This window comes from Theropithecus gelada, chromosome 7b (assembly GCF_003255815.1).
Source record: "Theropithecus gelada isolate Dixy chromosome 7b, Tgel_1.0, whole genome shotgun sequence".
Taxonomy (NCBI): Eukaryota; Metazoa; Chordata; class Mammalia; order Primates; family Cercopithecidae; genus Theropithecus; species Theropithecus gelada.
In genome coordinates, this window is record NC_037675.1 from 71,470,828 (window position 1) to 71,498,049 (window position 27,222).

Here is a 27,222-nt window from a genome sequence, read left to right on the forward strand (position 1 = left end):
TCTCGAGAGAGAGAGAGACAGTGCTTTCCTTTCCACCCCAAGGCTTCCAATGTCCAGGCCCAGGCCCAACAGTTTTGATTATGTTGCTCAGTGTTGCTCTCAGAATTCCACTTCTAGACTCCAGAGCAACTGTGTTTCCTATTTAGTCTCCCTTTTTTCCAACTCCCAGCTCATCCAGAGCTTTTGATCTCAACTCCGAAGTCTGTTTTGTTTGCCAAAAATAGAGTCTCCTATTTCAAAACCAGTCTTTCATTTTTTAATGCAATTGTCATTTTGACCATGCAGAGACTATGCCACTCTGAATGTTTCAGACTCTCCCATGCAGTAGTGATAATGAAAAGCAATTTCCACTGTTCTGTCTCTCAGTCTGAGAACAGCGGGGAATTCTGGAAATTTGGATGGGTTTCCATTTGCTTCTGAGTCTAGACAATCAGGTTTTATGACCTTTCACCTTATGGTCTAATGTCAAAATACGGGAAGGACTGAAGAAACTGGAAATTAACTCCCTAGAAAATGTAGACAATAAAATAGGCAGCTGGGAAATTGACACATTTCTTGTTGGCACGGTTCATCTTGGCATCTTGGTCACTCGGGAGATCTGGAGGCACATCACACAGGCAGCTTGCTAAAATCCTTGTCTTCTCACCTACTCCCTCCACCAGGGTGTTGCTGACATTTCCCTGGACAAAGAATCCAGTGCAAAATAGGAAGATGTCCTCAAATGGGGATTAGCCATAGACATTTGTATTTATCTAGGTCTCCTGAAGACTTACCTTGGGTCACTCTCTGTCCTGCTGTTGGTAGAGGTTTTTAAGGGAGGCATAAAAGAAGACCCTCTTTACTGGTGGAATAAAGGCATATATGGACTTCCAACTCTTCCTCTTGTCTGGGGCCACTGCCTTCCTTCCTGTACGCTGTACAATCCTTTGTGCTGCTTTCATTTGCATCTAAGTAGCTTGGACTGTGGAAAGTGATGAAAGTGACTTACAATTGGCCTTGGGTATCTGCTGCTTCCAACCAATTACGAATATGTGGAATAAATGCTCAAGGGAGGTGGCAGTGAGGTAGGACAGGTGCTGAAGCAACCTCTGAGAATATTATTGGTGGCAGGAACTGGAAGTTGGGCAATAATACAATGTGGAAAACAATGGAACCAGAGATAATTTCTTTCTTCCAGCACTCTTTGGTAGTCAGGCTGAGGGCAACATTTTATTGAGTGGCCAAGAAGAGAACCAGCAATGGAAAATGGATAAGAGTTCTGCCCCTAGAGCAACAGGTATGTCCAAACCAGTGCAGGCACGGAAGTGGTCAGCTCTGCAGGAGAGTCCCCAGCAGACAATGAGAACTGACCGGTCACACTGAAAAGGCCTGTAGAGGATCCTTTGGGAATGTTGTTGCTGAATCTCTTAGATCTGTCCTCGTGTGGAAAGTTTTATGCTGCTCTTCGTCACATGAATAGGAACTAGTTGCAGTATGATCACCCCTTTTTGACAAACAGGTGGATTTCACTGCTCCATTTGCTAGGAGGCTCCCAGCAGCATATCCCAGCAGCATATCTCTGAATGGGAGTATGAATGTCCTCTTGCTATTTCCCAGGAGCACCCTAACCTATTTCCACATCTATGCCTCCAACACATTCAAAGTAGTGGCTTCCAATCATTTTCTTCAAGGGAAGAAATCCTTCCTTATATCTACCCTGGTTGCAACATAATCATCCCCTGAGGGAAGAGCCCCTGGCAGGTATTCTCGGAGGCATGTCCTAAGGAAAGCAGGAGATGAGGCCACTTCTCCAGTGTGGGGTGAGGGCTACCTTGGGATCCGGGCGATATGTTCACTTGCAGATGCCAAACAAAGGCAGACGTCTGTGAACCTTCCAATACCTGTCTTTCAGAGATCAGCACCAACTGCACCATTTAGAGTCTCTTCTATTGGAAAAGCCACAAGTCAACACTCCAGGCCTACCCAATGTCAGTCCTTTTCTGGGGCCCCTGGCTACGGGAATTTTCATACCTGGAACTACTTCCTTCCCTTCGGGAACTCTCAATTTTCTGCTTTAGAGGTTGCATTCTCCCAAAGTAGCCTGAATAAGGCACTTAACCTTGGGCTAGAAACAAACACAGAATGGGATGGGGTGGGATGTCCCGAGGAGGAAGAATAGCTCAGGATTCCAGATTGCATGATTACTTCAGAAGTCAACTCTCTCTCCGAGAGCTCTCAGAAGCCATGGCCTCTGACAACTGGTACACTTTCCCATGCCACGGTCTGCCCAACTGTGAAACAGTCAGACAATACACTTACCTCCTCGAAGGGCAGAGGGGCCTATGGGCCACTCCACAAGTGAATAACCTGCCAAGCATTCAAAGGAAGTTGGGGAATGCAGCAGAAAACTGTCAAAGCATCATTGCAACCCAAGCCCCAACCCCCATCCCAGACCCTCCCACATTCAATCCAGGCTAAAGAGTGGGGGAGGGGGGCAGGGGAGGAAGGCAGGGAGGGAAACAGGCATGCACCGCATCACATTCCTTTCTTTTTCTTCTCCTCCCCATCCACCAAGGAATTTTCACATTTACAGATTACAGTGTAGGGGTGGAGTGGGGGAGAGTGCAGGAGCCCATGGCAATTGAATAATTGTAAAATTGTAGCAAAACAGGGAAATAACTCATTAGGGTAATGAGGAGTTGAGGCTGCAGTGCTGCCCAGAAGGCGGGAAAGGAGGAATTTGGAATAAGCTAAGGCTAAGAAGGCAGAGATGATACCGAAACAGGGTGAGAGCGAGAATACAGGAGGGAAAAGAATAAAAAAATCCATTGGTCAAAAAGAGAAAGGAGGAGAAGGGAAGAAAAGGAGGGAGACAAAAATATAGTTGCTTTTTCTTTCTTCTTGTTGTTTTTCAGTTTGTTTTAATTTTTAATTTTTATTTTTTTGTTGTTGTTTTGTTTTTAAAGAATCTCACACCTGATATTCCACGTTCCATCCATTTCGGTTCACCAAGGGCAATGAAGAAATTCTCTTGCCTTTCGTATTCCTCCTCATCTACTATTTTAACCCTTATGGTTTTCCTGTAGGGACAACAAGAGAGAGAGTGTGTCGACTGGGTCGGTAGATTGGTTGGTCACCTGGAGCACAGCCTTTAAAATCATTCCCCATCATTCCTGGCACATGCAGTCCAGTCCCACCATGGTGGCTTTCGACAGGACCATGGTGGATTGTGTTGTTCTCAGGTAATAAATGGTCTTAGCTTTTCTTGTCTCCTTGGTCATAGTTGTTCTTATGGGTGAGAGGGGCAGGGAGCCAGGAGGCAAGGAAAGGTGGGCAAAGGAAGGGAGCCAGAAGGACAGGAGGGGATAAGAAGGCAGAAGGCGGGTAATGGTGTGCAGTCATTTTAGACCTTGCCAACAGTTAGTAGGAAGTGAGTCGGGCAGCACATTCCACTGGGTGTCACATGGTAACAGTGGCATTTCTCTGGGCAACAGGTAAACTACTGACCCACTGGAAATGACCCAGGGTCTTCCCACAACAGGAAATATGTCAGCAGAACCCAGGGTTTGTGTCCCTTCTTTGTGTCTATACTCACTTCCATTGTGAGTTTCAGAAAGAAAATTTTAAAAGAAAAGTATTTATGAGGAAGGGAAACCAGAGAGAGGAAGAGAAGAGGAAGACAGAGAGAGAGAGAGAGAGAGAGAAGAAAGGGAGGTAGAATTGTGTGATCTTCTCATTCTTTATCTCATAGGGTTTCAGTGGTGGGAACTAAAATAAATATGTATTAACCACAATATGACATAGGAATCCTTTACTATTTACAGCTGATGCACTTCTGGGAAAATGTGAAGAAAATGATGTAAATCATCAAATTCTAAATCACCTTGGGCTTCTATCACTTAGGGATGATGTGTCCCCAAACTGGTTTCCTCAATGTGAATTATCATGGATCTGGGGCACAAGGTGATGGAAGTTTCTGTTCATCTCTGGGTATCTCAACAAAACAGAGCATCTTTTAAAAACAAATCACCCAGGGAAGAAAAGTTTCCTTGAAATTCACTCCCCTCCAAAGACTGGCTCTTTGTCATTGGAGAAGTTGCCTTTTGGGCCTGGTTCTTCCTATGTGGTTTCTTCTGGTCCTTCATGGAATCACAATGGTGGCCAGCAGGTCCTACTAGCGAGCCAGAATTGTAATTTTCTGCTTTGTTTTTCTTTTTCTTCTTTTTTGGGGCAGGGGGGAGATTGGGGGAGGGGAGGTCTAAGAACTAAATGCTCTAAAGGGTAAAGAGCATTTACCTAAATGTCTCTTCAGATCCTTTGATGATCCTGCTACCTTCTGTGGATGTGCTTGGCTTTGCCATTTATAATGTAGTAGACTGACCTGAGGGAGTTTGTAAGGCACAGGACTTGTTGTGCATTTGTGGAGAGTGTACTTTACAAGTACAATCACATGCCACATAAAAACGTTTCACTCAATGACAGACCACATCTACAATAGTGGTCCCATAAGGCTATATACTACCATATTTTTACTGTACGTTTTCAATGTCTAGATATGTTTAGATTCACAAATACCATTATGCTCCAGTTGCCTGTAATATTTAGTACAGGTACATGCTGTACAGATTTGTAGCTTAGGAGCAATAGGCCCACATAGTGCAGGTGTGTCATAGGCTACACCATCTAGGTTTGTGAAAGTACAGTCTATAATGTGCCCACAATGACAAAATTGCTTAAGGACACGGTCCTCAGAATGTATCCTTATTGTTAAGTGATGCATGACTGTACATTTTTATTACCTCTTTGGGTACTTCTTTTGACATCTTTTTATACCTTGCTCACTGGACAAAAGACAAAGCTCATTGATTGTCAAGAGGCATTTTTGGGGAATATTTCTGTTGGCCCTAGATATGGGACCCCAGGGCTGTCTACAAGGTGTGAGCCTGTTTTTCCGCTGCAGGAACTCTGCTGTGGGATGGGATTGGGGTGCTCTGTGACCACAGGCATAGACTGGAGGGCATGAGGGACGGCTTGGAAGGGGAAGGAACATTGCCCTCAGTACTGGCAGCTCCCTGCTCCACAGTATGATCTATTCAGGAAAGGACTTCCTGACTTGCCTATTGGAGGCCATGGGATGTATGGGGTCATTGAAGTGGAAGGCAAAGGTTCCATCCGCTCTGAGAAGCCCCCTGGACTTCTTGGGGAAGCTTCCATTTGGGTCAGGATGATCTCCACCACTATTGTAACTCTCCACCCCCACACCTGGGTGTTCTTAATAGGAAACACAGAGGAAGACAAATGGGTATTTGACCTAGATCTGGAACTCAAACTTGTACTTTCAGCTTACTCAAAGTCAGGAGGAGAAACAAGTCTTAATAGTAGCAATACGGCAGATAAGGTGGCTCCTAAAGCCTGCTTTTGGGAGGGGAATGAAGTATAATCCAAATCCATTGATTCTCAACTTCCTGGGATTGTTAAGTTTAGCCCTGAGAATAACTGCCCTGTGGAAATCTGTGTTGAGAGCCTGTTTGTCAGTGCTGCTCTTCTGCCTGGTGCTGGGCTATCTGGTCCCCCTTCCCCCCCAGACACCCAGCCATTCAGGAGAAGCACATGATACTCCCAGCATTTTGACTCTTTCTTTCCCCATACTCATTTCCTCATCCCAGAAAAATTACCACTGGTCTTGAGCATCCCTCGTATGGATGCCATGTGTCAGGCTGGCAGGTGTTAGGACAGAGCTGGGGGCAGAGAGAGGACAGAGGAGGGGGAGGAGTGAAAAGAGAGCAGAAGAGAGAGCAAGAGAGGAGACAAAGGAAAAGGAACCAGAGAAGTGGAAGATAAGAGGAGGAGGAGACAAATGGTTTGGAGAGGAAGAAACAGAAGAGGAGAAAAGAATGTTAGTGTTAGTGTGGAGGACAGGGTACTACACCTTTCTGAAAACTCATATCCACCATGCGGGGGCCCATCATCTCAATGAAGTAATTCTTGTTTTTCTCATACGCCTCATCATCAATTACCTTGATGTGAATTGTTTTGCTGTGGATGGAAAAATAAGTATCATAAGCAAGGAGTAGAGTGTGGGACAAGTCAGTCAGGAGACAAAAACAGGAAGAGAAGGAAACAGTTAAAAGATTCAGAAAGGTCCAAGTTTCAACCAACACCACAGGGGCACGGAGGAGAGTGGCTGCCCGTGGACCCCTCCAGCCTCACCGGGCTCCTCCTGGGCTTTGTGCTGCTTCATGGCGTGATCATATTTGAAGACTGAAAAGAAAGAGCTCAAGCTTCACAGGCGAGGGCTCTGAGTTCTAATCCTGGATATGCTGCGTAATCTTGGACAAATAATTTAACTGATAAACAAACAGGATGAATCACGCTTACAGCATCCCAGGGCAGTTGTGAGAGCAATGAAATAACATACACATAAAGGCTCGGCCATGAAGGTCCTCTTATGTTTGCTTCCTTATCCGCCTTGCTTTTGGGACAAGGGAAATTTTTTTGACTTTTACAATCAGCTGACATTGATCCAAATGGTTTATTTCATAAGAGCAGAAAGGGACAAACTGGTTTGTGGAAATCTTGCCCAGAAATAGTAGAACTTCTCTTTTTCTGTATGGCAGTGACTATCTCAGGGGAGCTGGCAGGAGGGTTGGTGGGGCGGGGCGGTGGCGGATTTGGCTCATGTCACACATTCTGGCAATTCACAGCGGGCCTCGAAAGCTGCTGACACTGTCTCCAAACAGGCTTCTGCAGTCACAGGGATGTGCCGGCTGGATCACATTAACTCTAGGGCTCTCAGAATTACGATTCCTTTCTCAGTCCTACGACGATCTTGTGCCTAGCACAATTGTATTGCTTTTCATGTTAAAAGGTATTATTTTGTTAATATAAACATTTGAAAATATATGCCAATTTTAATCACCCTGTTCTGCATTTCTTCTTCCTTCTTTCTTCCTTTGTTTGTTTATTTATTGGAGCTTTAAAAACAGATGTGGACCTGGGTCTCTCCAGATGGTTGCTTACTGCAGGGACATTTTGGGACCAGTTCCCAGGGAAGATGTTTAGACCTCTCCTGGTGGGTGTGAGACACTGCTAGGTGGGTGGGTGTGGAGCTGGCTCTCCCCTCAGTTGTGGGAGTAAGGAAACCTGAGCAGGAGCCCTGGGCAGTGGCCATGGGTCTGCACACCCTTTCAGACTCTGCTACCCCGTGACCTGGCCTTGTTGGAGGAGACCGAGGCCTTCAGCACCTCCTTTTATTCTTTTTTTATAAAATAGGAATCTTTACATTCTAAACGGGGACAACCTCCCTGCCCTCCTGAGCTTCCCTAAGTCACCATTAGACCTTTGGATGTCTACGGAGCCTCCAGTGCCCACACTGTTGATCCTGCAGAATCAGATCTGGTCCTTTGATCCTGAAGTGAATGCCACAGCAGTTACCAAGACACCTGGCCCCCGCCACCCCACCACACGGACTCCAAACCCTCATCACTTGCCACACCCACCCCAGTCATGGACAAATGTGGCTCGCCACCATAGAAAGTGTGGCTCTTCGACTTGTGAAAGGCCATGATGCTTTGGCCTTCCTTCTTCCAGGTAATGGAGACAGATGACCTGGATTCAAATCCCGCCTCCACCCCTCACTAGCTGGGTGACCTTGGGCAATGCTCTAAAGTTCTTCAAGTCTCATGTGTAAGGTCAGATAATAGCACCTACTTTGTGGTGTTCTTAAATGAAATAATTTACATGAATTGCTGGACAGGGTTTGTGTTCCCTATTAAAAGTTTCACAAATAGCAACCATTATCACTAAGAGTAACAACAATCCCAGTTTGGTGGTTTGAGAGTAATGTGTAAGGAAAGCTTATCATCTTCAGCCATTAAGTCAGAAAACTAGGGGAACTCAATAAGTACAGTTGGTGAACCAAGAGGTGGTTCAAGCTGGAAATAGAAATCAGGTCATGAAAGGTGTGGATAAAACAGTATGATAAATCCTAAATGGACTATTACAGGGGTTTGGAATGTTAAGCGTGGTAACAGAAAGCAACCCCCATATTATCTCAAAATCTAGCCCATGCCCCTATCAGCAACGAGCTCTGGGCTGGGCAGGCAACATGTCATGTGACATAGCATGACTTGTGCTATTTTGATTGACATCTTAGGTGGGGACAAGAGATGCCATTGACATCTTATGTGGGGACAAGAGAAATGAGGACAGGTGTTAACTAGTGGCAAGAGTAGCTTAGGTTAGCCAGCTGGAACCACCATCGGAGCAAGGAATGAATGGAAGAGGCAGGGTATAGGATTCTCCCATTGAGATCATTCCCAGGAAGGGCATCACTGTTGAGACTTATGGTATTACCTTGCCTGGAGGCTAGAAAAATCCCTTCCAGCTCCTGAACACTGGAGAAAGTTCTCACTTCTGCTCAAGTCACAAAGGAGGCTTTAAGTATAATACGAGTCACCAGCCAGATCTTGAGTTTTCTTTCCAAACTTGTTTTTTCCCATTTCTGTCAATGGCACCATCATCTAACAAATTGCCAAGTCCCTAAACCTGGAATCACCCCTCATTCTTTCCTTGCCCTCAGGCCTCCCTCTCTTCCCCAGCACAGTTAATTTACTACCACCCTTCCTTCTGCCTTTAAGACCTAGATCAAAACACCATCTCCTGGCCGGGCGCAGTGCCTCCCACCTGTAATCCCAATGCTTTGGGAGGCTAAGGCAGGTAGATTGCTTGAGGTCAGGAGCTCAAGACCAGCCTGATCAACATGGCGAAACTCTGTCTCTACTAAAAATACAAAAATTAGCCAGGCATGGTGGCGCATGCCTGTAATCCCAGCTACTTGGGAGGCTGAGGCAGGAGAATTGCTTGAACCCAGGAAGTAGAGGTTGAGTGAGCCGAGACTGTGCCACTGCACTCCAGCCTAGGCGACAGAGTGAGACTCCTTCTCAAAACAAAACAAAACAAACACTAAAAAAAAAAACACCATCGCCTCTCCCTTGGACTTTGCAATAGCCTCCTAAGACATTTTCCTCTTCCTGTCTTTGCCCTCTGTATTCAATCCCTTCCCCACGTTACAGCCAGAGTTAACTATAAAAATGCAACCCAGGTCCTATCATGCATCCTGTAATTGTAGCACATACAGAACCCTGACCATGGCCTATGGAAGCTTGTATGATCCAGTCACTGTTGACCTCTCAGACCTCATTCATAACGTCCTCCCCTTGCTTGTGTGCCCCAGACACACTGGTCTTCCCAGTCCTCAAATCAAGCCCTTTCCCACCTAAGGGCAATCCCCTTGCTATTCCCTCTGCCTGGGATGCTCTTCATAAGGGTCTGCGCTTATCCTGATCCTTTGGATCTCTGAGTAAACATCACCTCTTCGGAGAGGCCTTCCATGGCTACCTTATCTAGAGGACTCCCAGCTCTACCACTTTCGGGCACTCAACACAACCTGAAGTTAGTTAGTTACTAAGTTAGGATGTAAGCTTTGCAAGTACAGAGAACTTGTCTTTTTTTAAAAGCCTGCAGCATCTAGTATTTCCAGGCAGTCTCCCGTTCAGTGACTAACCAGACCCCACTCTGCTTACGTCCAAGATCAAGCAAGTTCTTGTCTATCTGACTTGCCACAGTAGTCCCAGTGCCCAGCACAGTGCCTGGCATATAGAACGCCCTCAGTCATGACTTGCTGAGTGACTCACGGTGAATTTCTAACACACCTGAGACTTCATAAAATGAATCCACTCATCTTTTTGCAGTAAATATGTCATTAGACACAAAAATATTTTGAAGGCTACTTTCATGGAATGTCTGAGGATTCTCAGTGTGACAAAGAAGCTGCAGACCCAGTATTATGAAACCTAGACCCCCAGTTTACTTAACATACCACATTTGTCTACTCCAAGGAAGATCTCTCCAACAGCAACCCAGGATATAACTTACTGGTTCAAGTGAGGGTTTTCAATTTTTTGGGGGGCTCCCCATTTCCAGTTCTTCTTCCAGCATAGTGGCAGTTACTTAATGGTCTTGGGGAGAGATTATCCTGAGCAGCTACTCCTAGAGCCAGTAATGCCGTCAGAGGCTCCAGGACCTGCACCTGCCTCTCCTCCAAGCTTTCTGCAGAGGGAGGTGCCAAAGCACACAGCGTTCCCAGAACAGACCTGGCTGAGCTGCTGGGGAAAGCTGCTCCCGGGAGATCTTCTATCAAACAACCTGCAGACGATTAGGAAATGCATGTCTGGGCTGCGTGGCTGGCCTTTTAAAATAGTCCTTTGCATTGAGGACATTCAAATCAGGCCTCTGATCCTCAGGGTACTGCAAAGAGGAAGGGTTCTCCTTAGCCATTGAGTTCTTTTAGAGTGAAAATGGGAGTAAGCAGCATTTATTAGTTGAATGGATGATTAATACATTGGAGGAGGCCTTCTTTATACAGGAAGGAAGAATTCTAAGATAATACATATGTTTACATTGTGTTCACCATCAAGAGAACCATGAGAAGAACTTTCTGATTTCATTCTTCTTATTTATTTATTTATTTAGACAGGGTCTCACTCTGTCACCCAAGCCGGAGTGCAGTGGTATGATCATGACTCACTGCAGCCTCGACCTCCTGTGCTTAGGGTGTCCTCCTGCTTGAGTATCTGGGGCCACAGGTGCATGCCACCATGCCCAGCTAATTTTTAAAAAATTATTATTGGTAGAGATGGGACCTCACTACGTTGCCCAGGCTGGTCTTGAACTCCTGGGCTCAAGTGGTCCTCTCACTTCGACCTCGCAAAGTGCTGGGATTACAGATGTAAGTCACCATGCCCAGCCTCTTATTTCATTCTTACTTCTACTGTATTAACATAGATATTATTATTACTTACATTTTATTTTATTTATTTATATTTGAGACATAGTTTCACTCTGTCTCCCAGGCTACACTGCAGTGGCATAATCTGGCTCACCACAGCCTCAACCTCCTGGGCTCAGATGATCTTCCCACCTCAGCCTCCTGAGTAGCTAGGACTACAGGTACCTGCCACCATGCCTGGTAAAGTTTTGTATTTTTTCTAGAGACGGGGTATTACTATGTTTCCCAGGATGGTCTCAAACTCTTGGGCTCGAGCAATCCACTGGCCTCGGCCTTCCAAAGTGCTAGGATTATAGGTGTGAGCCACTGGGCCTGGCCAATTATTATTACTTCCATTTTAAAGAAGAGAAAACAGATGCTCAAAGAGGTTAAGTAACTTGCTCAGTCGCACAGCTATTAAGCAGCTGAGCTGGGATTTTAGCCTATGTCCTCCTATTACACCTACAGCTTATTTCTTATGTGGGTGGGTAAGCTCTGGATATCATTCCCAAGCTGCAGCCACAGTGAGGAGGCACAGAATTTCTGCACTGAAATCCCAGCAGCACAGGCAGGTAATAAGTGGATCTGCCTCTGTATTGTGTCTTGAGTAGGTGGCCTGCTAACCCTTCAGCCCTCCCATGCCAGAAATAATCTCTGAGTACAGGCTGGGCGTCTGACTCTGTGACCTCTTCCCACCTGATTTCTACTGAATGACTCTTTACCCTGTCAAGAAGGGTTCCCTTTCATCACTTCTAAATGTATCCTTGCTGCTGCTCCAAGCCAGCTAACGCTCACAGAGCTGCCTTGACCCGGGGCAGCTGGACCGAGCAGGTGAGGAGCTGCGAGCCTTTCCATGGGAGCTTTCAGAAGCCTCACATCTCTGTGCTGAGTTCTTCTTGTAGTTTTCTTTATCTTCCCCGTTGGGTGTCCCTGCCCCATCTATTCCCCTGCCAGGTTTCTGGCTCTTTGAACGTGGACTGAACCCCCCACCGCTGCCTGCCACCAACAACCCAACACTGACATTTCCCTGACCCCTCTCCCAAGGTCTGAGGGGAAGGCCCCTGTTCCATGAGAAGGCTTAAGGTCTCTAATTGGTGTTCTCTTTAAAATAAGTGTGTCATCTGGCCCTGAAAGCTGTGCTTCTCAAACTTTAACGTGCACATGAATCACCCGGGCATCCTGTTAATGTGTGGATTCTGATTGGGTAGATCTGGGGTGGGGCCCGAGAGCCTGCCTTTCTAACAAGGGCCCAGCCTGTGCGGATGCTGCTGGCCCATGACCAAAAGATCCCTTGGAGAAGTCTTTCTGTCTCTATTAAAGAGCCAGGGAAAGAGGAGCAGCAGCTTGAATGCTAGTGCCAGTCAACAATGAGGGGCTGGAGTCAAAGTCTAGCATTTCGGCCAAACGCTGGACTAATTAGGTCAATTCGGACACTACATCTTGAGAGGGACTTTGGAGTACATCCAGAGTAGGGTGACTAGGGTGTTGAGAGATCTAGAAACCACATTTCAAATTAACTTACTAATATTTACGTAGTGCTTATTTTGTGCTAGGCAGAGCTCTAAGCATTTTGCTTATATTAAGTAATTTAATTCTCACAACTAACCTATGACATAGGTAGAGGCCAGGCCAGGTGCTATTTTCTCTGCACATATTATCTCATTTAATATTCATAATGACCTATGAGGTAGGTGCTATTTTTATCCCCATTCCCACACATGAAGAACCAGAGGACCAGAAAAGTTAAGAGACTTGCTTAAGGTTATAACCAAATAAGTGACAGAGCTGGGATCTGAATTCAGATAGTGTGGCTCTAAAGATTTTGCATCTAGCAGCTACTAATAGTTTAACAACCAATGTGTACAATTACTAAACATTTAAGTCAGCTCTTGCGAGCTGGTAGGAGTCTGCTCTGGTACGCCACCAACACTGTCAGATTCTCCCAATGTGTTTGAGAAAGATTATGGTGGGAAAGAATAGTTCTGATTGATTTACAACTTATTTTGCCACATGCTAGTGTTTGCTCAAAGTGTCTGATGAAGTGAGGCAAAAATGTGCTTATTCAAAAAAGTCTTTGGGGGAAAAAAAGGCTTCAAGATTTGGCTTTTAAAAGGATTATGGGTGAGTGGGGAGGCAGAGTTTCTAAAATGGTCCCCTAAAGATGTTCTGCCCTAATCCCTGGAATGTGTGAATATGCTGAGGTATCACTCCTGAAATGTTACATGGTACCACAGTTACCTTTAAAATAGGGACATCATCCAGGCGGGCCTGATTGAATTGCATGAGCCCTTAAAAGCAAAGAACTTTCTCTGGCTAAAGAAGAAGGGAAAGCCAGAAAGATGCGAGCCACAAGGAAGATTCAACATGCTGCTTTGGTTTGAAGATGAGGGGTGTCTTGTGAACAGGAACATAGGCAGCCTCTAGGTGCAAAGAGAGGCCCCTGGATGACAGCCAGCAAGGAAATGGGGACCTCTGACTTCAAGCCACAAGAGATGGGATTCTGCTGTTGGCCTGAATGAGCTTGGAAGCATATATTTCCTCAGAGCCTCCAGATAAGATCCCAGCCTGGCCGACATCTTGGTTTCAGCCTTGCGAGACCTTGGACAGAGAACCCAGTCAAGCCTGCCTGGACTTCTGAGATACAGAACTACAAGATAATAAATGGGTATTGCTTTAAGCCTCTATGTTTCTGACAATTTGCTACACAGCAACAGACAACTAATATGGAAGGCTTATTGATTTTATGGAGGCAGGAACCTGAGCTAAATGATCTCTTGGAACTAGCCTGCACCATCTATTTTGTGAACAGAAAGAGTGTTTCAGGGTGTGTGTGAGAGCGTGCACAGACTCCCCTTTTGCTTTGGTATCTATTCTGGACCCTCCTTTGAGCCCTCTACTGCATGCAGCTTCTACATACCTGTGACTAGTTGGACTCATCAGAGATAACCTACTGAGGATGTGGCTTCCCTTAGGGAAAGTGTAGAATATTTTGTCTCTACTGACCGTAAAGACCTGACTGCTGGACATGTTTATGGATGTAGACCCACATATTTGAGGACTTGATGCTCATTCTGTTAATTCTGAAATGTCTGGGTTTATAACTGGGCATCACAACCCATGGGTACCCCTCTGCGCTCCTAATTATCCACTTTCCCAGTGCCTGGAGAGCGTGTTACCTGTGGCTAGAGGGAAAGAGACATCTGAGGTAACTGCATGATTATGGACCTAGGATTCAGGGTATGATCAGAGGCAAGGCAGTGCCAAAAACCTCAAAGGGATCACTCGCTCTGTTTCCCAAAGATCAGGGCAAAATGAGGGAATTTCTAATTTTTTGGACATTAGTCTTTTAAAGTAGATGCCTTTTTTTTTTTGAAGGTTGTCACGCCTTGTCAGGTAGGTCTACAGGGTAGAAAAGATTTTAAAATCACAAAATTTTATTCTCCCCTTCCTTTCTTAGAGAATAAAGACTTAATCCTTCATCCTAAGAGTTGGAAACTCTCTGTAATGTCCATCCATCTGTCCATCCATCCATCCATCTCTGCAACCTGATCTTTTCCTTTCTTTTCTTTTCCTTTCTTTTCTTTTCTTTTTTTTTTTTTTTTTTTTGTGAGAGAGAAAAAAAAAAGAAAGCTCTGTCACCCAGGCTGAAGTGCAGTAGCATGATCTTGGCTCACTGCAACCTCTGCCTCCCAGGCTCAGATGATTCTCCTGCCTCAGCCTCCCAAGTAGCTGGGATTACAGGCATGTGCCATCACACCCAGCTAATTTTTGTATTTTTAGTCAAGACAGGGTTTTGCCATGTTGGCCCGGCTAGTCTCAAACTCCTGACCTCAGGTGATCCACCCTCCTTGGCCTCCCAAAGTGTTGGGATTACAGAGGTGACCCACTGTGCCCAGCTCAGGCTGGAATCTTACTGTCCAGAAATGCAGACATTTACTGTGCCCTGCCTCCCAAAGTGCTGGGATTACAGGCATGGGCCACCACGCCTGGCCTGCCACCTGATTTTTTCAAATTTTTCCACACAAACTCTGCACTTCAATTCTCTTCATTATGCCCCAAACATGTCATTCCTCTGCTCACCCCAAGAATCCTTCCTTCCCTCTTTCCTTCCTTCCTCCCTTCCATAATGAAGATTTCCCTCCTTCTTTGCTGCCCTATAGTGGGAAGTGCTTTATATTACTGCTTATGTGTGTATTCACGTGAGTGGGGGTATGATGGATTGGGCTGAGGGTTAGGAACATTGCACTATACATTAGAGGGAGGATCTGGCCTTCTCGAAAGTAGCCTCTATATGAGTATTGCCCAGTTATTCTCAAAAGGGAATTTAATCTTCAACCTTCATATCAGTGAGCCTGTGAAGGGTTTCATCTCTGCATGTGACTCAGTTACTTACAGTTCCATTTGGGCCCCAAGTTTGTCCTGACTCACTTCAAGGCGGCTGGGGTGGGGGAGACAGGAATATTCATGACTCCAACTCTCTCTTTTTTCTAAGTCAAGAGATGTAAATATATACACGCATGCCAGTGGTCTGGGAATAAATGATTGCTGTGCCCTGAAGTTGATAAATCCCCTTCTTGGAAAGGCAGTGAGAAGAATCTATAAAATCATTTTATTTAACAGTGTGTCTTTTCCCAGCACTGAAGAGAACAAGTGGCTGGTTATCTGATTCATGGCTTTAAAGATGTTGGATCTCTCTGTCTTGTCTTCTCTCACTGCTGGGAATCTCATTTTGAGAGAACAAATATGATCCAAGCAGAAAAGAGAGAAGTTTGTATTGTATACACATGAAACGTTGGGTCCAAGCAAAACTTTCTAATGATTAGGAAGAGAGAGGAGCTGGCTCTTCAGGACTTGCGTCAAATGCAGTCAAAACGCCCTGCCTTCCACCCTAATTCTCTGTCCACTCAAGCTCTGAGAAAGCCCATATTTCTGGTGGATAATTTCTAGAGATCCTTGTAAACAGCAAATCCAGGAAAGATTGCTGTCCTTGGGTTGAGCAGAGAAAATATTTCAATTAGAGACTTAACTGCATGGGAGATTAGCTGATTCTATAGACATTTTCTTGACTGAACCAATCAGGGACGTCACTAAAGCAGAGCTGCAGCATTGCATAACCGCACTGGGCTCCAGGCACACAGAAGCCAATGAGAATGCTGCTCCCTGGTGTTGTGCAGCGCAGCAGCACTGGATGACAGAACAGCCTGCAGGTTGCATGTTAGCTACTGTCACCATTTGGGGTGTGAATTGCGGATCCCAAAGGGGTTGTCAGAAATTTCCACCTGTGAGAATTCTAAACGACTTGTTTTCCAATTCAGAGTTCTTCCCTTCTTCTCCCAGTCAAAGGGGAAATTCTTGTTTTATGCCACCTGGAGACAATGTAGGGCCCAGGCCACTGAAGGGGTGGAGGCAGTGGGCCTAAGTGCTTGTCCCAGCTCGGCTGCAGGAATAGTGGATCTTTCGTGCTAATGTGACAATCTAGCCTGCTGCTAGTTTCACAGAACCTGGTGGCCTTGGAAGGAACATAGTAGGCAAACTTCTTGGGAGATAGACTTTAAAAGCAGAAGCTGAGATTTTCACAAAGGTGGGGAAGGGAGACAGAAATCCTATGTCCTTTATGCTTAAAGGTCTGACGTTATCCTTATGGTCAAAGCAAGAGGCTGATATAGAACAGACAAGCATAGATCCAGGACAGGGATCAGGGTGAGACTAGTAAGTCAGAGGTGCAACATTTAAAGGTATACCTACAAACTCAGTAATCAAGATCAATAATATGTTAATGCAATGATTTTTAAAAGTTGGAATTAATGCAACAAATCCATGAGAAACAAAATATCAAAATGTTAAATAAAGATAGGTTCCTATCCTGCCCTTGCTGACTCACTTCATTTACCTCACCCTAACCCTAACCCTAGGGAGGCAACTCTAGTGGTCCTCTGATGCCTTGTGGTGTAATAGACAGAATGACACCAGGTAAAGAGCAGAGTCTGAGTTCCGCTGCTGCTACTTACTTACTACAGGTTCTCCTAAGCCTAAACAAGGAAGACAAGAGCCTGTTTCTCTTTTGAGATTGTTATGGGTCATGACATGAACAAAAAAAATACAACTCTTGTTTTTGGAAACTTCAGGTCTCCTTCAACTGTGTCTATGTGCGTGTGTGTGTGTGTGTGTGTGTGTGTGTGTTTAATATAATTAGGGCTTTTAGTTCATCCTCCAGAGCTAACCCCTTAAGCCTTTCAGGAAGCCAGACAACATTCTCAGCCTTTCAGGCTCTCTGTTCGTCTCTTCTGTCACTCCTCACAGGCCCTTCCTTGTCTTCTCTCTCACCAAAGGAAGTACCTGCCCTTCGCAAGAGCTCAGCTCACATGTGCCTGCCCAAGGTTTGCCATAGGCCACATATGTTTCTTATCTTTAGACAATAGGGAGGAAATGGGAGGAGGGTGGAGTGTCTTCTTTGAGGACATTGCCTTTGAACTACACTCTGGACAGGTGTTGCCCAGTTTTCTCTGGCCCTCACTTTTGCCTTCTGCCTTGTCGGGCTTGCATGAGTGGCGTGCGCCTATTTTTGTCAGCGTGGTCCCCCTTGGCTTGGAACCCTCTTCTCTGCCACATGACTGTACTCAAACCACTTTCTCTTCTTATCTGGCCTCTTGCAATAACTACCTAATTTATCTCCCTGCTTCCATTTCTCTTAGCCTGTTATGGTCCATTCTCCCCTCAGCTGGAGTGCTTAAAAACAATTTTTTAAAAGAAAGTTGTAACATGCTGCTCCCCCACTTAAACCTTCCATAGGTTCCCATTGCACTTAAAATTAAAACTGAAACTGCACAATCCAACCGAGGAATTCTGAAACTTTAGCATACTCGGAATCATCTGGAGGGCTCGATAAAACACAATGTGGGGCTCCATCCCAGAGTTTGTGACTCAGCAGGTCTAGGTAGGGCCTGAGAATTTGCATTCCTAACAAGTTCCCAGGTAACACGGATGCTGCTGGCTCCAGAACCACAGTGAGAACTGCTGATCAAGCCTGCAAAGCCTGACCTTGCTGCCCTGACTCCCCTACTCACCTTCTACCACTTTTCCACCACCCACTTTGCCTGGCCATGCCTGCCTTTGTTCTGTTTTCTCAAATGTCTCGTCCTCATTCCTGCCTCAGGGCCTCTGCACTACCTGCTTCCTCTGCCTGGAGCTTTCCTTCTCCAGATGGTCTCATGACCAGGTTCTTTTTAAATGTCTCAGCTTACATGTCACCACCACCTTGTCTGCCCGGTCTGCTTGGCCCTCCAGCTACTCTCCATCAAATCATTCTGTTTCCCTCTATCTTGTTTATTTATTTGTTTATCAATAAATGGTCTGTTTCCTTCATCAGAACAAAAGCTCCGTGAGAGCAGAAACCTTGTTTGTGTTCTTTGCCAGCACCCAGCACAGTCTCTGGCACATAGACAATACCCAATATACATTTGTTGAATGAATGAATGAATGATTAATGAATACCAGTAAGTAGTAGAGCCAGAATTTGAGCCCAGGCCTTTCTAACTGCAGAGCCAATCTTAATGCTTAGTGTGTGATTTGTGCTAGGGATGCTGAGACACACTTGGCTGGTCTCCCTGACTCTATTCTTGCATATACTACTCCCTCCGGAGCACTATTATCGGGCTACTGTTAGGAAAAGTTCACCTTGATAGCTCCTGTTTCCCTTCCCAAACAAGTCTAACCTCCTTTTCCTGGCCTTCAAAACATGGATGAAAATAGTCACCTTGGCTGGAATCATGGCTCCGCTGTCAAGTTCATTTATTTGGTTATGACTTTGGTTAAGCATATTCTCCATTGTTCTTTCCGATGATAGATGCCATGAAAATCATTATTCATTTGATCAATTACTGATTAAGAGCCTAGGCCTTAGAATCAGAGATGTCTGGATGCAGTCATTATGTTTTAGGACTTTTGACAAATTAGCGAATCTCTATGAGCCTCAGTTTCCTTAATTTAAGATTAGTGCAATAATAAAACCTGCCTCACAGCATTTTTGAGAGGATTAAATGAGATTATGGAAGCAAAACCCCACAGCACAGTAACTGGCATACAATAAGCAGTTACACATGTCACTTAATTTGATGATGGTCTGTCTGTTTAAGTTATAACTGGAGCAACCAATAAAATGATTTTTTTTTCCTTAATTCCCAGGACAGGGTCAGAAGAGGATGAGAAGTTTGGCAGGTGCTGGTTTGGGACCAGGTAGAGTGTTTTCTGAATTCCGTGGTCTGGTCTGCGGAAGAACTATAGATGAAGGAGTATGCTTTAAGAGGTCTTGAGTTTCCACAACATCTTTCCTTATTTTTTTTTTTATCACTGCATATCCTGTCTTAGGAATTCTGTTTGGAAGTGGGATCATCTTTGCACTGTACCTGCTGCCCTAGTGGAAGCCAAATGCCTTTTCAGGGTAACATTCCCTGTTATCAAACACTGCTCTTTGGTCTCTCACAGGGTGGATTGTGGGGCAGTTCATTTCCATGTTTCAATCCCATTAGTTAAACACAGACAGGCCTTCCAGGGTCCTGTTTTTATCTCCATGGGGGTATGTGTGGGAGAACCAATGGTATCAATATGTACTCTGGAGGGCTCCTCAACCTTGGATAAGGAGAAGTTCTCTGTGGATGTCCAGTAGGTAGAGGTGGCAACTGAATTCACTTCCTTCTAGCCCCATTCTGGCTGCTTTTATTGACAGATAAACCCCCCACCCATGCCCATTTCTTTTCCCAGAAATGCCAGAATCTGATCTTTGGGTCCCAGTACCAATTTCTCAAGTTCCTTTTGCACCCTGCCCTCGCTTCAGTGAATTCTCCTGAGTCCTGCTCCTTTACTCTTTTGCCTGGGCAGAGTGCAGTGGCAGAAAGAGTCTGTTTCCCCTGCAGAAGACGTCTGCCCTTCCTCCGATTTCCACTTTTCACCTCTGTTCAGGGGCAGATGGCTTGTAGCCAATACTCATTTCAGGTGGACATTTATGTATTCCTGTCCTATTGAAGGAAATAAAATAAGCTTGGAAAAGCCTAGACTTCTAGAGAGGTCATCACCAGTCGACAGGAGCCAGCCAGGAAAGCCTCTGGATCCCTCAGTTAAAAACATGTTTGTTTATATGGCACATCTCGGGGCTGCTACCTTTCCAATGCCATTCAGGTCTCGAAACAGTCAGGCAGACTCGTTCACCTGAAACAGGAGGTGGTGAAACTCTGGGGTGATAAAAGAAAGCATAACGATAGTGGCAGTAATATAATACATTTAAAATTCTACATCTGCCTAGAGGGCCTTTAATCAAGGATTTCAAAGCACTTTCCCAGATCTTGCCCATTCATCTTTACCACATCCCTGGGAAACAGCTGGCAGGTAGGTAGCAGAGCATTAAAATTAGAGTACTGTATCATTATCTTTGATACCAGCACTATCTGTTTAGACAGCATTTTCTGTGAAGGACTAAAGAGCTCCATACACATTGTATTATCTAATTCTCACTTATTCATACAACATCCCCAATATTTGCTGCCTTGCAGGTAGTTTGGAAAGCTTTGGATCCACAGAAATGCACAACTTTACTGCCTACTCCCTCCCCTCCCATTGCTGCATAGTTCACAGGCACTTCCCAGTGCTGATCTGGCTGACCGTAAGCCACCAATACCATGGGCTGGACCACCTACCTTGTCTATCACCATGACACAAGCACCCTCAGCACACACATTCAGTTTTATGTCAGTGATACCAAAGGTGGTAGGAAGAACAAGTCGTAAATTCCCTCATCAGATTTCATTTGAGTCTAGTTTGTTGGGTTTTAAAACCTCACTTGTATGGTTATCAGATGGACTTCATGGTTATTATGAAGATACAGCATTGGGAATGGATCTGCAGGGTCCACCGATCATATAAACCCATGGTTGAGGCTAAGCTTCAAGCACAGTCTCTGTCCACCTTGAAAGTGGGCATCACCTTTACAATTGGCCCAGGGGAGTGCTTTGATTTGTAAGAACTTCTGTATTTCCCTTCCGCTGAAGTCATCAGGCAAGTGATAGTCTTCTGTTATATACTTATAGTACATGTTACAGTTGTAAAGAATCAATCTTGTAATTGTTTTCTTATTTGTCTTCTCTACTATCCTAATAAGCTCTACAAGGGCAGGAGCTGCATTTGTTTTAATCACCCCTATATCTCCAGAGTTAAGTACACATCAGATGCTTAATAAAAGTATCTGTTGAATGAAGCTGGGCACGGTGGCTCACACCTGTAATCCCAGCACTTTGGAAGGTGAAGGCAGGTGGATCACTTGAGTTCAGGAGTTCGAGACCAGCCTGGCCAACATGGTGAAACCCTGTCTCTACCAAAAAATACAAAAAATTAGCCGGGCGTGGTGGCAGGCACCTGTAGTCCCAGCTACTCGGGAGGCTGAGGCAGGAGAATGGTGTAAACCCAGAAGGCAGAGCGTGCAGTGAGCCAAGACCGAGCCACTGCACTCCAGCCTGGGCGACAGAGCGAGATTCCATCTCAAAAAAAGAAAAAAAAAAAAAAATCAACCAGGCGTGGTGGCACACGTCTGTAATCCCAGCTACTCAGGAAGCTAGGACATGAGAATTGCTTGAACCGGGGAGGCAGAGGTTACCGTGAGCTGAGATGGTGCCACTGCACTCCAGTCTGGGCAACAGAGTGAGATTCCATCTAAAAAAAAAAAAAAATCTATTGAATGAATGAGGGAACGAACAATGGCATTTATCACATTGAACATTCTCTGGCTTAGGGCTTCTAATCACAGCCTTTCTGCACTGGTGTAAGTTCCATGTCTGGGCATCATAATGGCCCCCACCCACATGTCATATCATCATGCACCCTGGGAAATGTAGCCTTGCCAACCCTCATTTTCCTCAGTTCTTGAGACACATAGGCGCTGCTTAGATAGAAGCCTTATATTTGGCCCAGTCTCCTCCAAAAATTTAGTTGAGCTCTGGGCTCAGAATGTTTATATGGCCTGCTCAAAAAGCCCAGTGCTTCCAGCAAAATTTCTCACTTGCACCTGTCGCTGTGGTATGGAGAGAAAAACACATAAACTCTGGGGCCACAGAAACTTGAGTTAAAATCTTAGTTCTACTGCTTATAGCTGTGTGACCTTGGCCAAATCTCTTACCTCTTTGAGCTTTTGTTTCTTCAGCAGTTACCTGGAGATGATAACATTCACATTGGGTGGTCATGCGGGTGGCATGAGAAAGCACAGGCAGCAGGCTCAGTAAATGATGGTTCCCTTTCCTTCCCTTCTTTCCTTGACCCCTTCCTTTGACTCATCCTCCCTCCTGGCTGCCAGTTATCGTCTGGATGTCTCTAGCTGTCATCCCCTAGATTTTAGGCTCCATGCTGGAAGAGTTGAGACTCAGACTATATTTAGATGCCTTAGTGCTTTCATTTTTTTATACCACTGTGTTGCTATGGTGATGGTGGAGAGGGGAGGGGAAGGACAGCTTGAAAGGAAAGATGGAGCTCAGTGGTGAAGATTGGTGGCCCTGGCTGTGGACTGTTCCTGGCTGGTACTCTCCAAGGAGATTTACCTGTGCGTTCCATCAGGAGATGCAGCAAGGAGACAGGAGGAGGCATTGCTTAGTAAAGGCTCTTAGGAAAAGAGAAGATAAAGAGGACTGACTGTTGAAAACTGCTCACTCCACTGGCCCAGACACAGCCTTAACTCCAGGAACCTTCCTTAGGTGGCTTCTCTAGCAATTGAGTCAGGAGACAGCAAATGGGGTTGGGTGGAGAAATGACATCAGTTATGTTGGAGTTTGGAAGATGTTCAGACCAGACTCCTTCACAGGAAGAAAGTCCCATCTTTATACCATGGCCCAGGATTGTCATGGATTCTGTTCATTAAGGAAACCAAAGTTGTACAAGGGCAGAAAGGAGGAGAAGTCCTTGTATTTGTGCACAGAGCTCTATTCCATTTTATTTGTGCACAGAGCTCCACTCACCGGATTTGAATGTAAGCATGGTAGGCTCCAAGCTGATGTAGAAACTTGCACTGTAGAATAATCCAGTATTCCTAAAATGGTTACTAAAATCATTTCACTGAGTCCTCAAAAATGGCCTGGTGAAGTGGGATTATCTTTACATGAGAAAATGACATAGGTAGGTTGGCAACTTGACCAATGTCACACAGCTGGTAAATGGCAGAGCAAAGAATTGAACTCAAGCCACCTGGACTCCAACGCTAATGTTCTTTCCAGTATACCAATGGCTACCAAAACCAATTATTTAAAGCTGAAGAAAATTTATGTGAAGATGAAAGCCTTTGGTGAAATAGAACCAAACAAAGAGGATATAAGCAGAGATGCTGAAGTTGAAGTGGAGAATCTCCCTTCGACAAAACCTCCTTCCACTTCACCTGCCAGAAAAGACGGTCCTAGGCAGCACTCTGTAAGGGTGGTGGTTGAAGCACCCGTATTAGAAACATCTGGTATAACTGTAAAAGTGCCAATTACTAAGTCCCAGTCCCAGATTCTGATTTGTAGATCTGGGGTACTTTTCTTTGGACAAGCATCCAGGAAATCTGGATAAATACTAATTTGACTGGAGTTAAACAAACAACTCTTGACTCAGAAAATTGGGCGATGGAACAAAATTGCATCACCTATGTCTTTTTCCTATCTGATTCCTCAAGCTCATTTTTAGCAGCCTGAGGTCAGGCATGTCAAAATAATCAGGCTGGATTGTCTTGTGAAGTTTTCCAACTGCCCTCTGGGCCTCCATCAGTGGCTGATCCCTGGGCTCTAGTCTATGTGGGTCATCAGGGTCCAGGTGAGGCCACAGCCATTGTTTGACCTTGGTGGGGTCATCATTGTGCCTAACAGCAGATGCAAGGAGACTCTGGGTGAAGGGCAGGGAAGAAGGGTATCATATTCAAGAGCACAGGAGGGGATGTTTATCAGATGAAAAGTCCCAAAGGAGCATGCAAGATTGGGACTAAAAATATATTTATTGGCCAAAGCAGAAAGTTTGGGAAAATCTGCAGGGAAATGAATACTTGATTTCTCATTCATCAAAGGGTTGAAAGAACAGTATGGAAAATGAAGGAGATTCTGAAGGTGCTGTTGAAGGGAGAAGTCAGTGTGAGATTTTTAGTTCCCCTAAATTCTGAGGACCTTAGGATGCTCCCCTCACTTATAAATAACAGCTCCCTATGGGCAAACACTGTGTGTGACATACATTTAATCCTTCTCATTGAATCCTTCTCAGAGCACTATTAAGTACTAGTAGCATTTCTATTTTGCCCATGAGGAATCTGAAGCTATTGGAAGTCAGGTAACTTTGTCCAAGGTCATCCAGCTAGGAAGTGATAGAACGAGGATTTGATTCCAGTGGTCTGATTCCAAGACCCCTGCATACTTGTCCAAAACCGACTGACCCTAAATAATTGTAAATAGGCCAATTAAATATCCATGATAAGATTTTTCTTAAAATATCAGATTACTTCAATTTTAAAAAATAATCTGTTGGGGGGTGACCCTACTAGGTGAAGCTTTTAGGTAATCCAGCACCAGGTAGGTGAAGGAACATCTGCAAGGGGGTTATATTCCCAATCTCCTTTGCTGCTTCCTGCTCTGGCAGGAGATTGCATTTGTTCAGTTGTTTTTACAAAGTCTTCTTAAAGCAAAATCTTGTTGAATCAACAATAACAACAACAACAACAAGGCAACATATTTATTATGTAAGCCCTGCATACAAGGCAGAGCTGAGATCCCATCTCCTGAAGAAACTTTCCCCATGACTCAGGCCCACAAGCCCTCTCCGTCTTCTGAACCTGGTCTCATTTCTAGTCTGTAGCTACCACGTAGCACTCAGCACACACAACTTCTGTCTTCTCTCACCTTGCCCTGTGAGCCCCATGGGGGGTGTAGCCATGTCATACACCTCTCTGTTTCTCCAATGCTTGGCCAAGTGAGGCTAGCTTAAGCCATCAAGCATTCCACTGAACCAAAGGGAAAATAAAATTGAAGGAGGCCAAGGAATTATGGGCACAGAGGGAGGTGAGAATGGGTAGCCCAAATTCACCAGCCTTCTGTGTAATTTCAATATTGATGGAAATGCTCTTGAATACATTTCTTTCTTCCCCATCTGTACCAATTCCCTTGGGTCATAATTAACTTTCATATCCCAGCACTTTGTCCTGGGGTCAAGGAAGGACAGGTAGGGACAGGAGGGAAACAGGGGCAGGAAGTAGACATGACCTAGTCACAACTCACAATCCGAGCTCATGGTCCAAAGGAAGGTGACCAATTCTGGTTTTAAAAACCTTCACAAGTTTAGGTTCCACATGATTAGTTTCTACTGTTCCATTTTGGAGACTGACCTAGCTCCTCTCCCCAGCATCTCCTTTAGATTCTGACAAGATATGTAGAGTCATTGTTTTTCCAAGAATCCATGCCTCAAGCATGAAGCCTTCTGATGAGATTTATCGTCTCTGGAGAGCTCTTTACAGTGGATGAAACGCTTCCCCATGCATGACCACTCAAGGGTTTCCCAACCACCCTATAGGTTGGGCAGGCCAGTTATTAAGGACCTCACTTTATTGCTGAAATGAAATTATGGGGTTAGTTTTGGGGGTATATTGGCCTATTTCCTCTCTCCCAAAGGAAAACAAAATCCTGTTGGGGATTCAGCTGCAAATGTCTTAAGTTTTGGAAGAAGAAGAGAAAGAGAGGAGAGTCCTTTTTTCCGGAGACAAAATTAACTCTAGCACTGGTTAGCAGACAATTGACTGTATTTCCTATAACTTGTTGCCTACTACCAACTTCTAATCCCTGAAGGGTAGAGAATCCCAATAATCCTTTGCATGTGCACTAGGCACTTCTGTTTACAGTTATTTTGTTTTATTCTCTTAACAGCCCAGTGAAGTCTATGCAGTTATGCTCCCTTCCACTTGAGAGTTACAGGAATTGAGACCTAGTGGTATCCAAAAATCTGCCCAAGTTCACATAGATGGTAAATGGTACAGCTCAGCTTAGGCTCATGTCTTCAGAAAATGAGGCCAGGGATCTTTTTAATACTCTATTCCTCTCTATCTTTGAGCATTACCCAATTCATACCTGGACATTCTGGAGGCAACAGAAGCAGTATCTGAAGATGGTCCATTTCCATGGATCAAGGGTATTACAACACAGGAGAGAAGTTAAGAGTGAAGATCTTGTAGTCAGGTTAACCTGTGTTTGAGCCATGACTGACCACTTATAGCTGAATAACATTGGGAAAAGCACCTTTTTAAGCCTCTATATTCTCATCTGTAAAAGGATGATGGGATAATTAAGTGAGATGTCCTCCTGCAAAGTACTCAGCAGAAATTGCTCAATATAAACTCATTGCTGTTGTGATTCTTGACAATGCTCCTGACATTAATCACTAAATCTGTTTTAATGAAGGGGTCCTGCATAACATCATATCACCTTGGTTATTTTCCAAGATGGAGGTGGTATCTCACATGCTTAGACATCTTCTCTATTTCACCAACTTTCCTATTTGCTTTCCTAAAAGCGGCTATAAATGTTGCTTCTTAAGCACACCCTCCATTAAGAGTAGTTTCAATGTCTGTTGTTGTCAACCTTCTAGGGCTTGAGGATATAAATCCTGTGAGTGGGTGGTTATCTTATCTTTTCACCCTGCTGGTCATTATTCAGCCAAGCTGAACACATTTCTTTCTTTTCATTTTTTTCCTTACACTCTGTCTAGTCAAGTTTCTAAAGCAGCAAACGTGTCATTGAAGCGATCAGACAGAACACTTAGCATTTTTCTCACACGCACACATTTTCAAAGTACTTTTCCATCTCTCTCCAATTCTCAATGTCTAGAGGGAATGTGGTGTTTTGGAGCATGGCATTAAGAGAGGGGAAAATTGAATGTTTTCTGGAATTGTTATATGCCTAATGGGGACTTGGAAAATATCCATTGAGAAAGACGAAAAATGGAGTTGGGGTGAGAAATTAAGAAACTGTCTCAGCTCAGAAAACTGGATTTCAGGATCTGAAGAGCTCTAGGTCTCCAGATTCCTAGAATTCTGTTTCCCAAATGGTATTTTGGACCATGGAGCAGTGGAGGTGTCAATAATGTGATGAAAGAAGAAGATGCTTGAGGAATAATGTTTATAAGGTGGATGATGGGAGGGAAGACATGGTTAGACAAACTGTGTAGTAGGGGAGGGATGGAAAAAGGTTTTTCTGGACCTCAGAAATTAAATTCCATTTACAAATGGCTATTGAGTTTCCACGGGCAAAGTATGTGATAGGCATTAAGGGGCAAATAAGTTAAAAAGATGAGTAAGACATTGTTCTTTATCTTAAGAGCTTCACATGAGATGGACAAATATTGAGAAATAGTGACCCAGAATCCATCAAGGCCAAATTCATAAC

At 44.7% G+C, this 27,222-nt stretch overlaps 1 protein-coding gene across 6 annotated transcripts in view; it reads right to left on the minus strand.

The window, feature by feature from the left end:
- SLC8A3 (solute carrier family 8 member A3) overlaps positions 1–27,222 on the minus strand; it is a 140,528-nt gene that overhangs the window by 14,056 nt on the left and 99,250 nt on the right. For 3 of the 6 annotated variants that reach the window (XM_025391866.1, XM_025391865.1, XM_025391863.1), the window contains exon 3: positions 2,956–3,059. In XM_025391866.1, coding sequence (XP_025247651.1) covers positions 2,956–3,059 — 104 coding nt within the window. Of the gene's footprint in view, positions 1–2,955; positions 3,060–5,908; positions 6,016–21,965; positions 22,219–27,222 lie in introns of those variants that run through there. The other 3 variants (XM_025391868.1, XM_025391864.1, XM_025391867.1) reach the window with 3 other exon arrangements.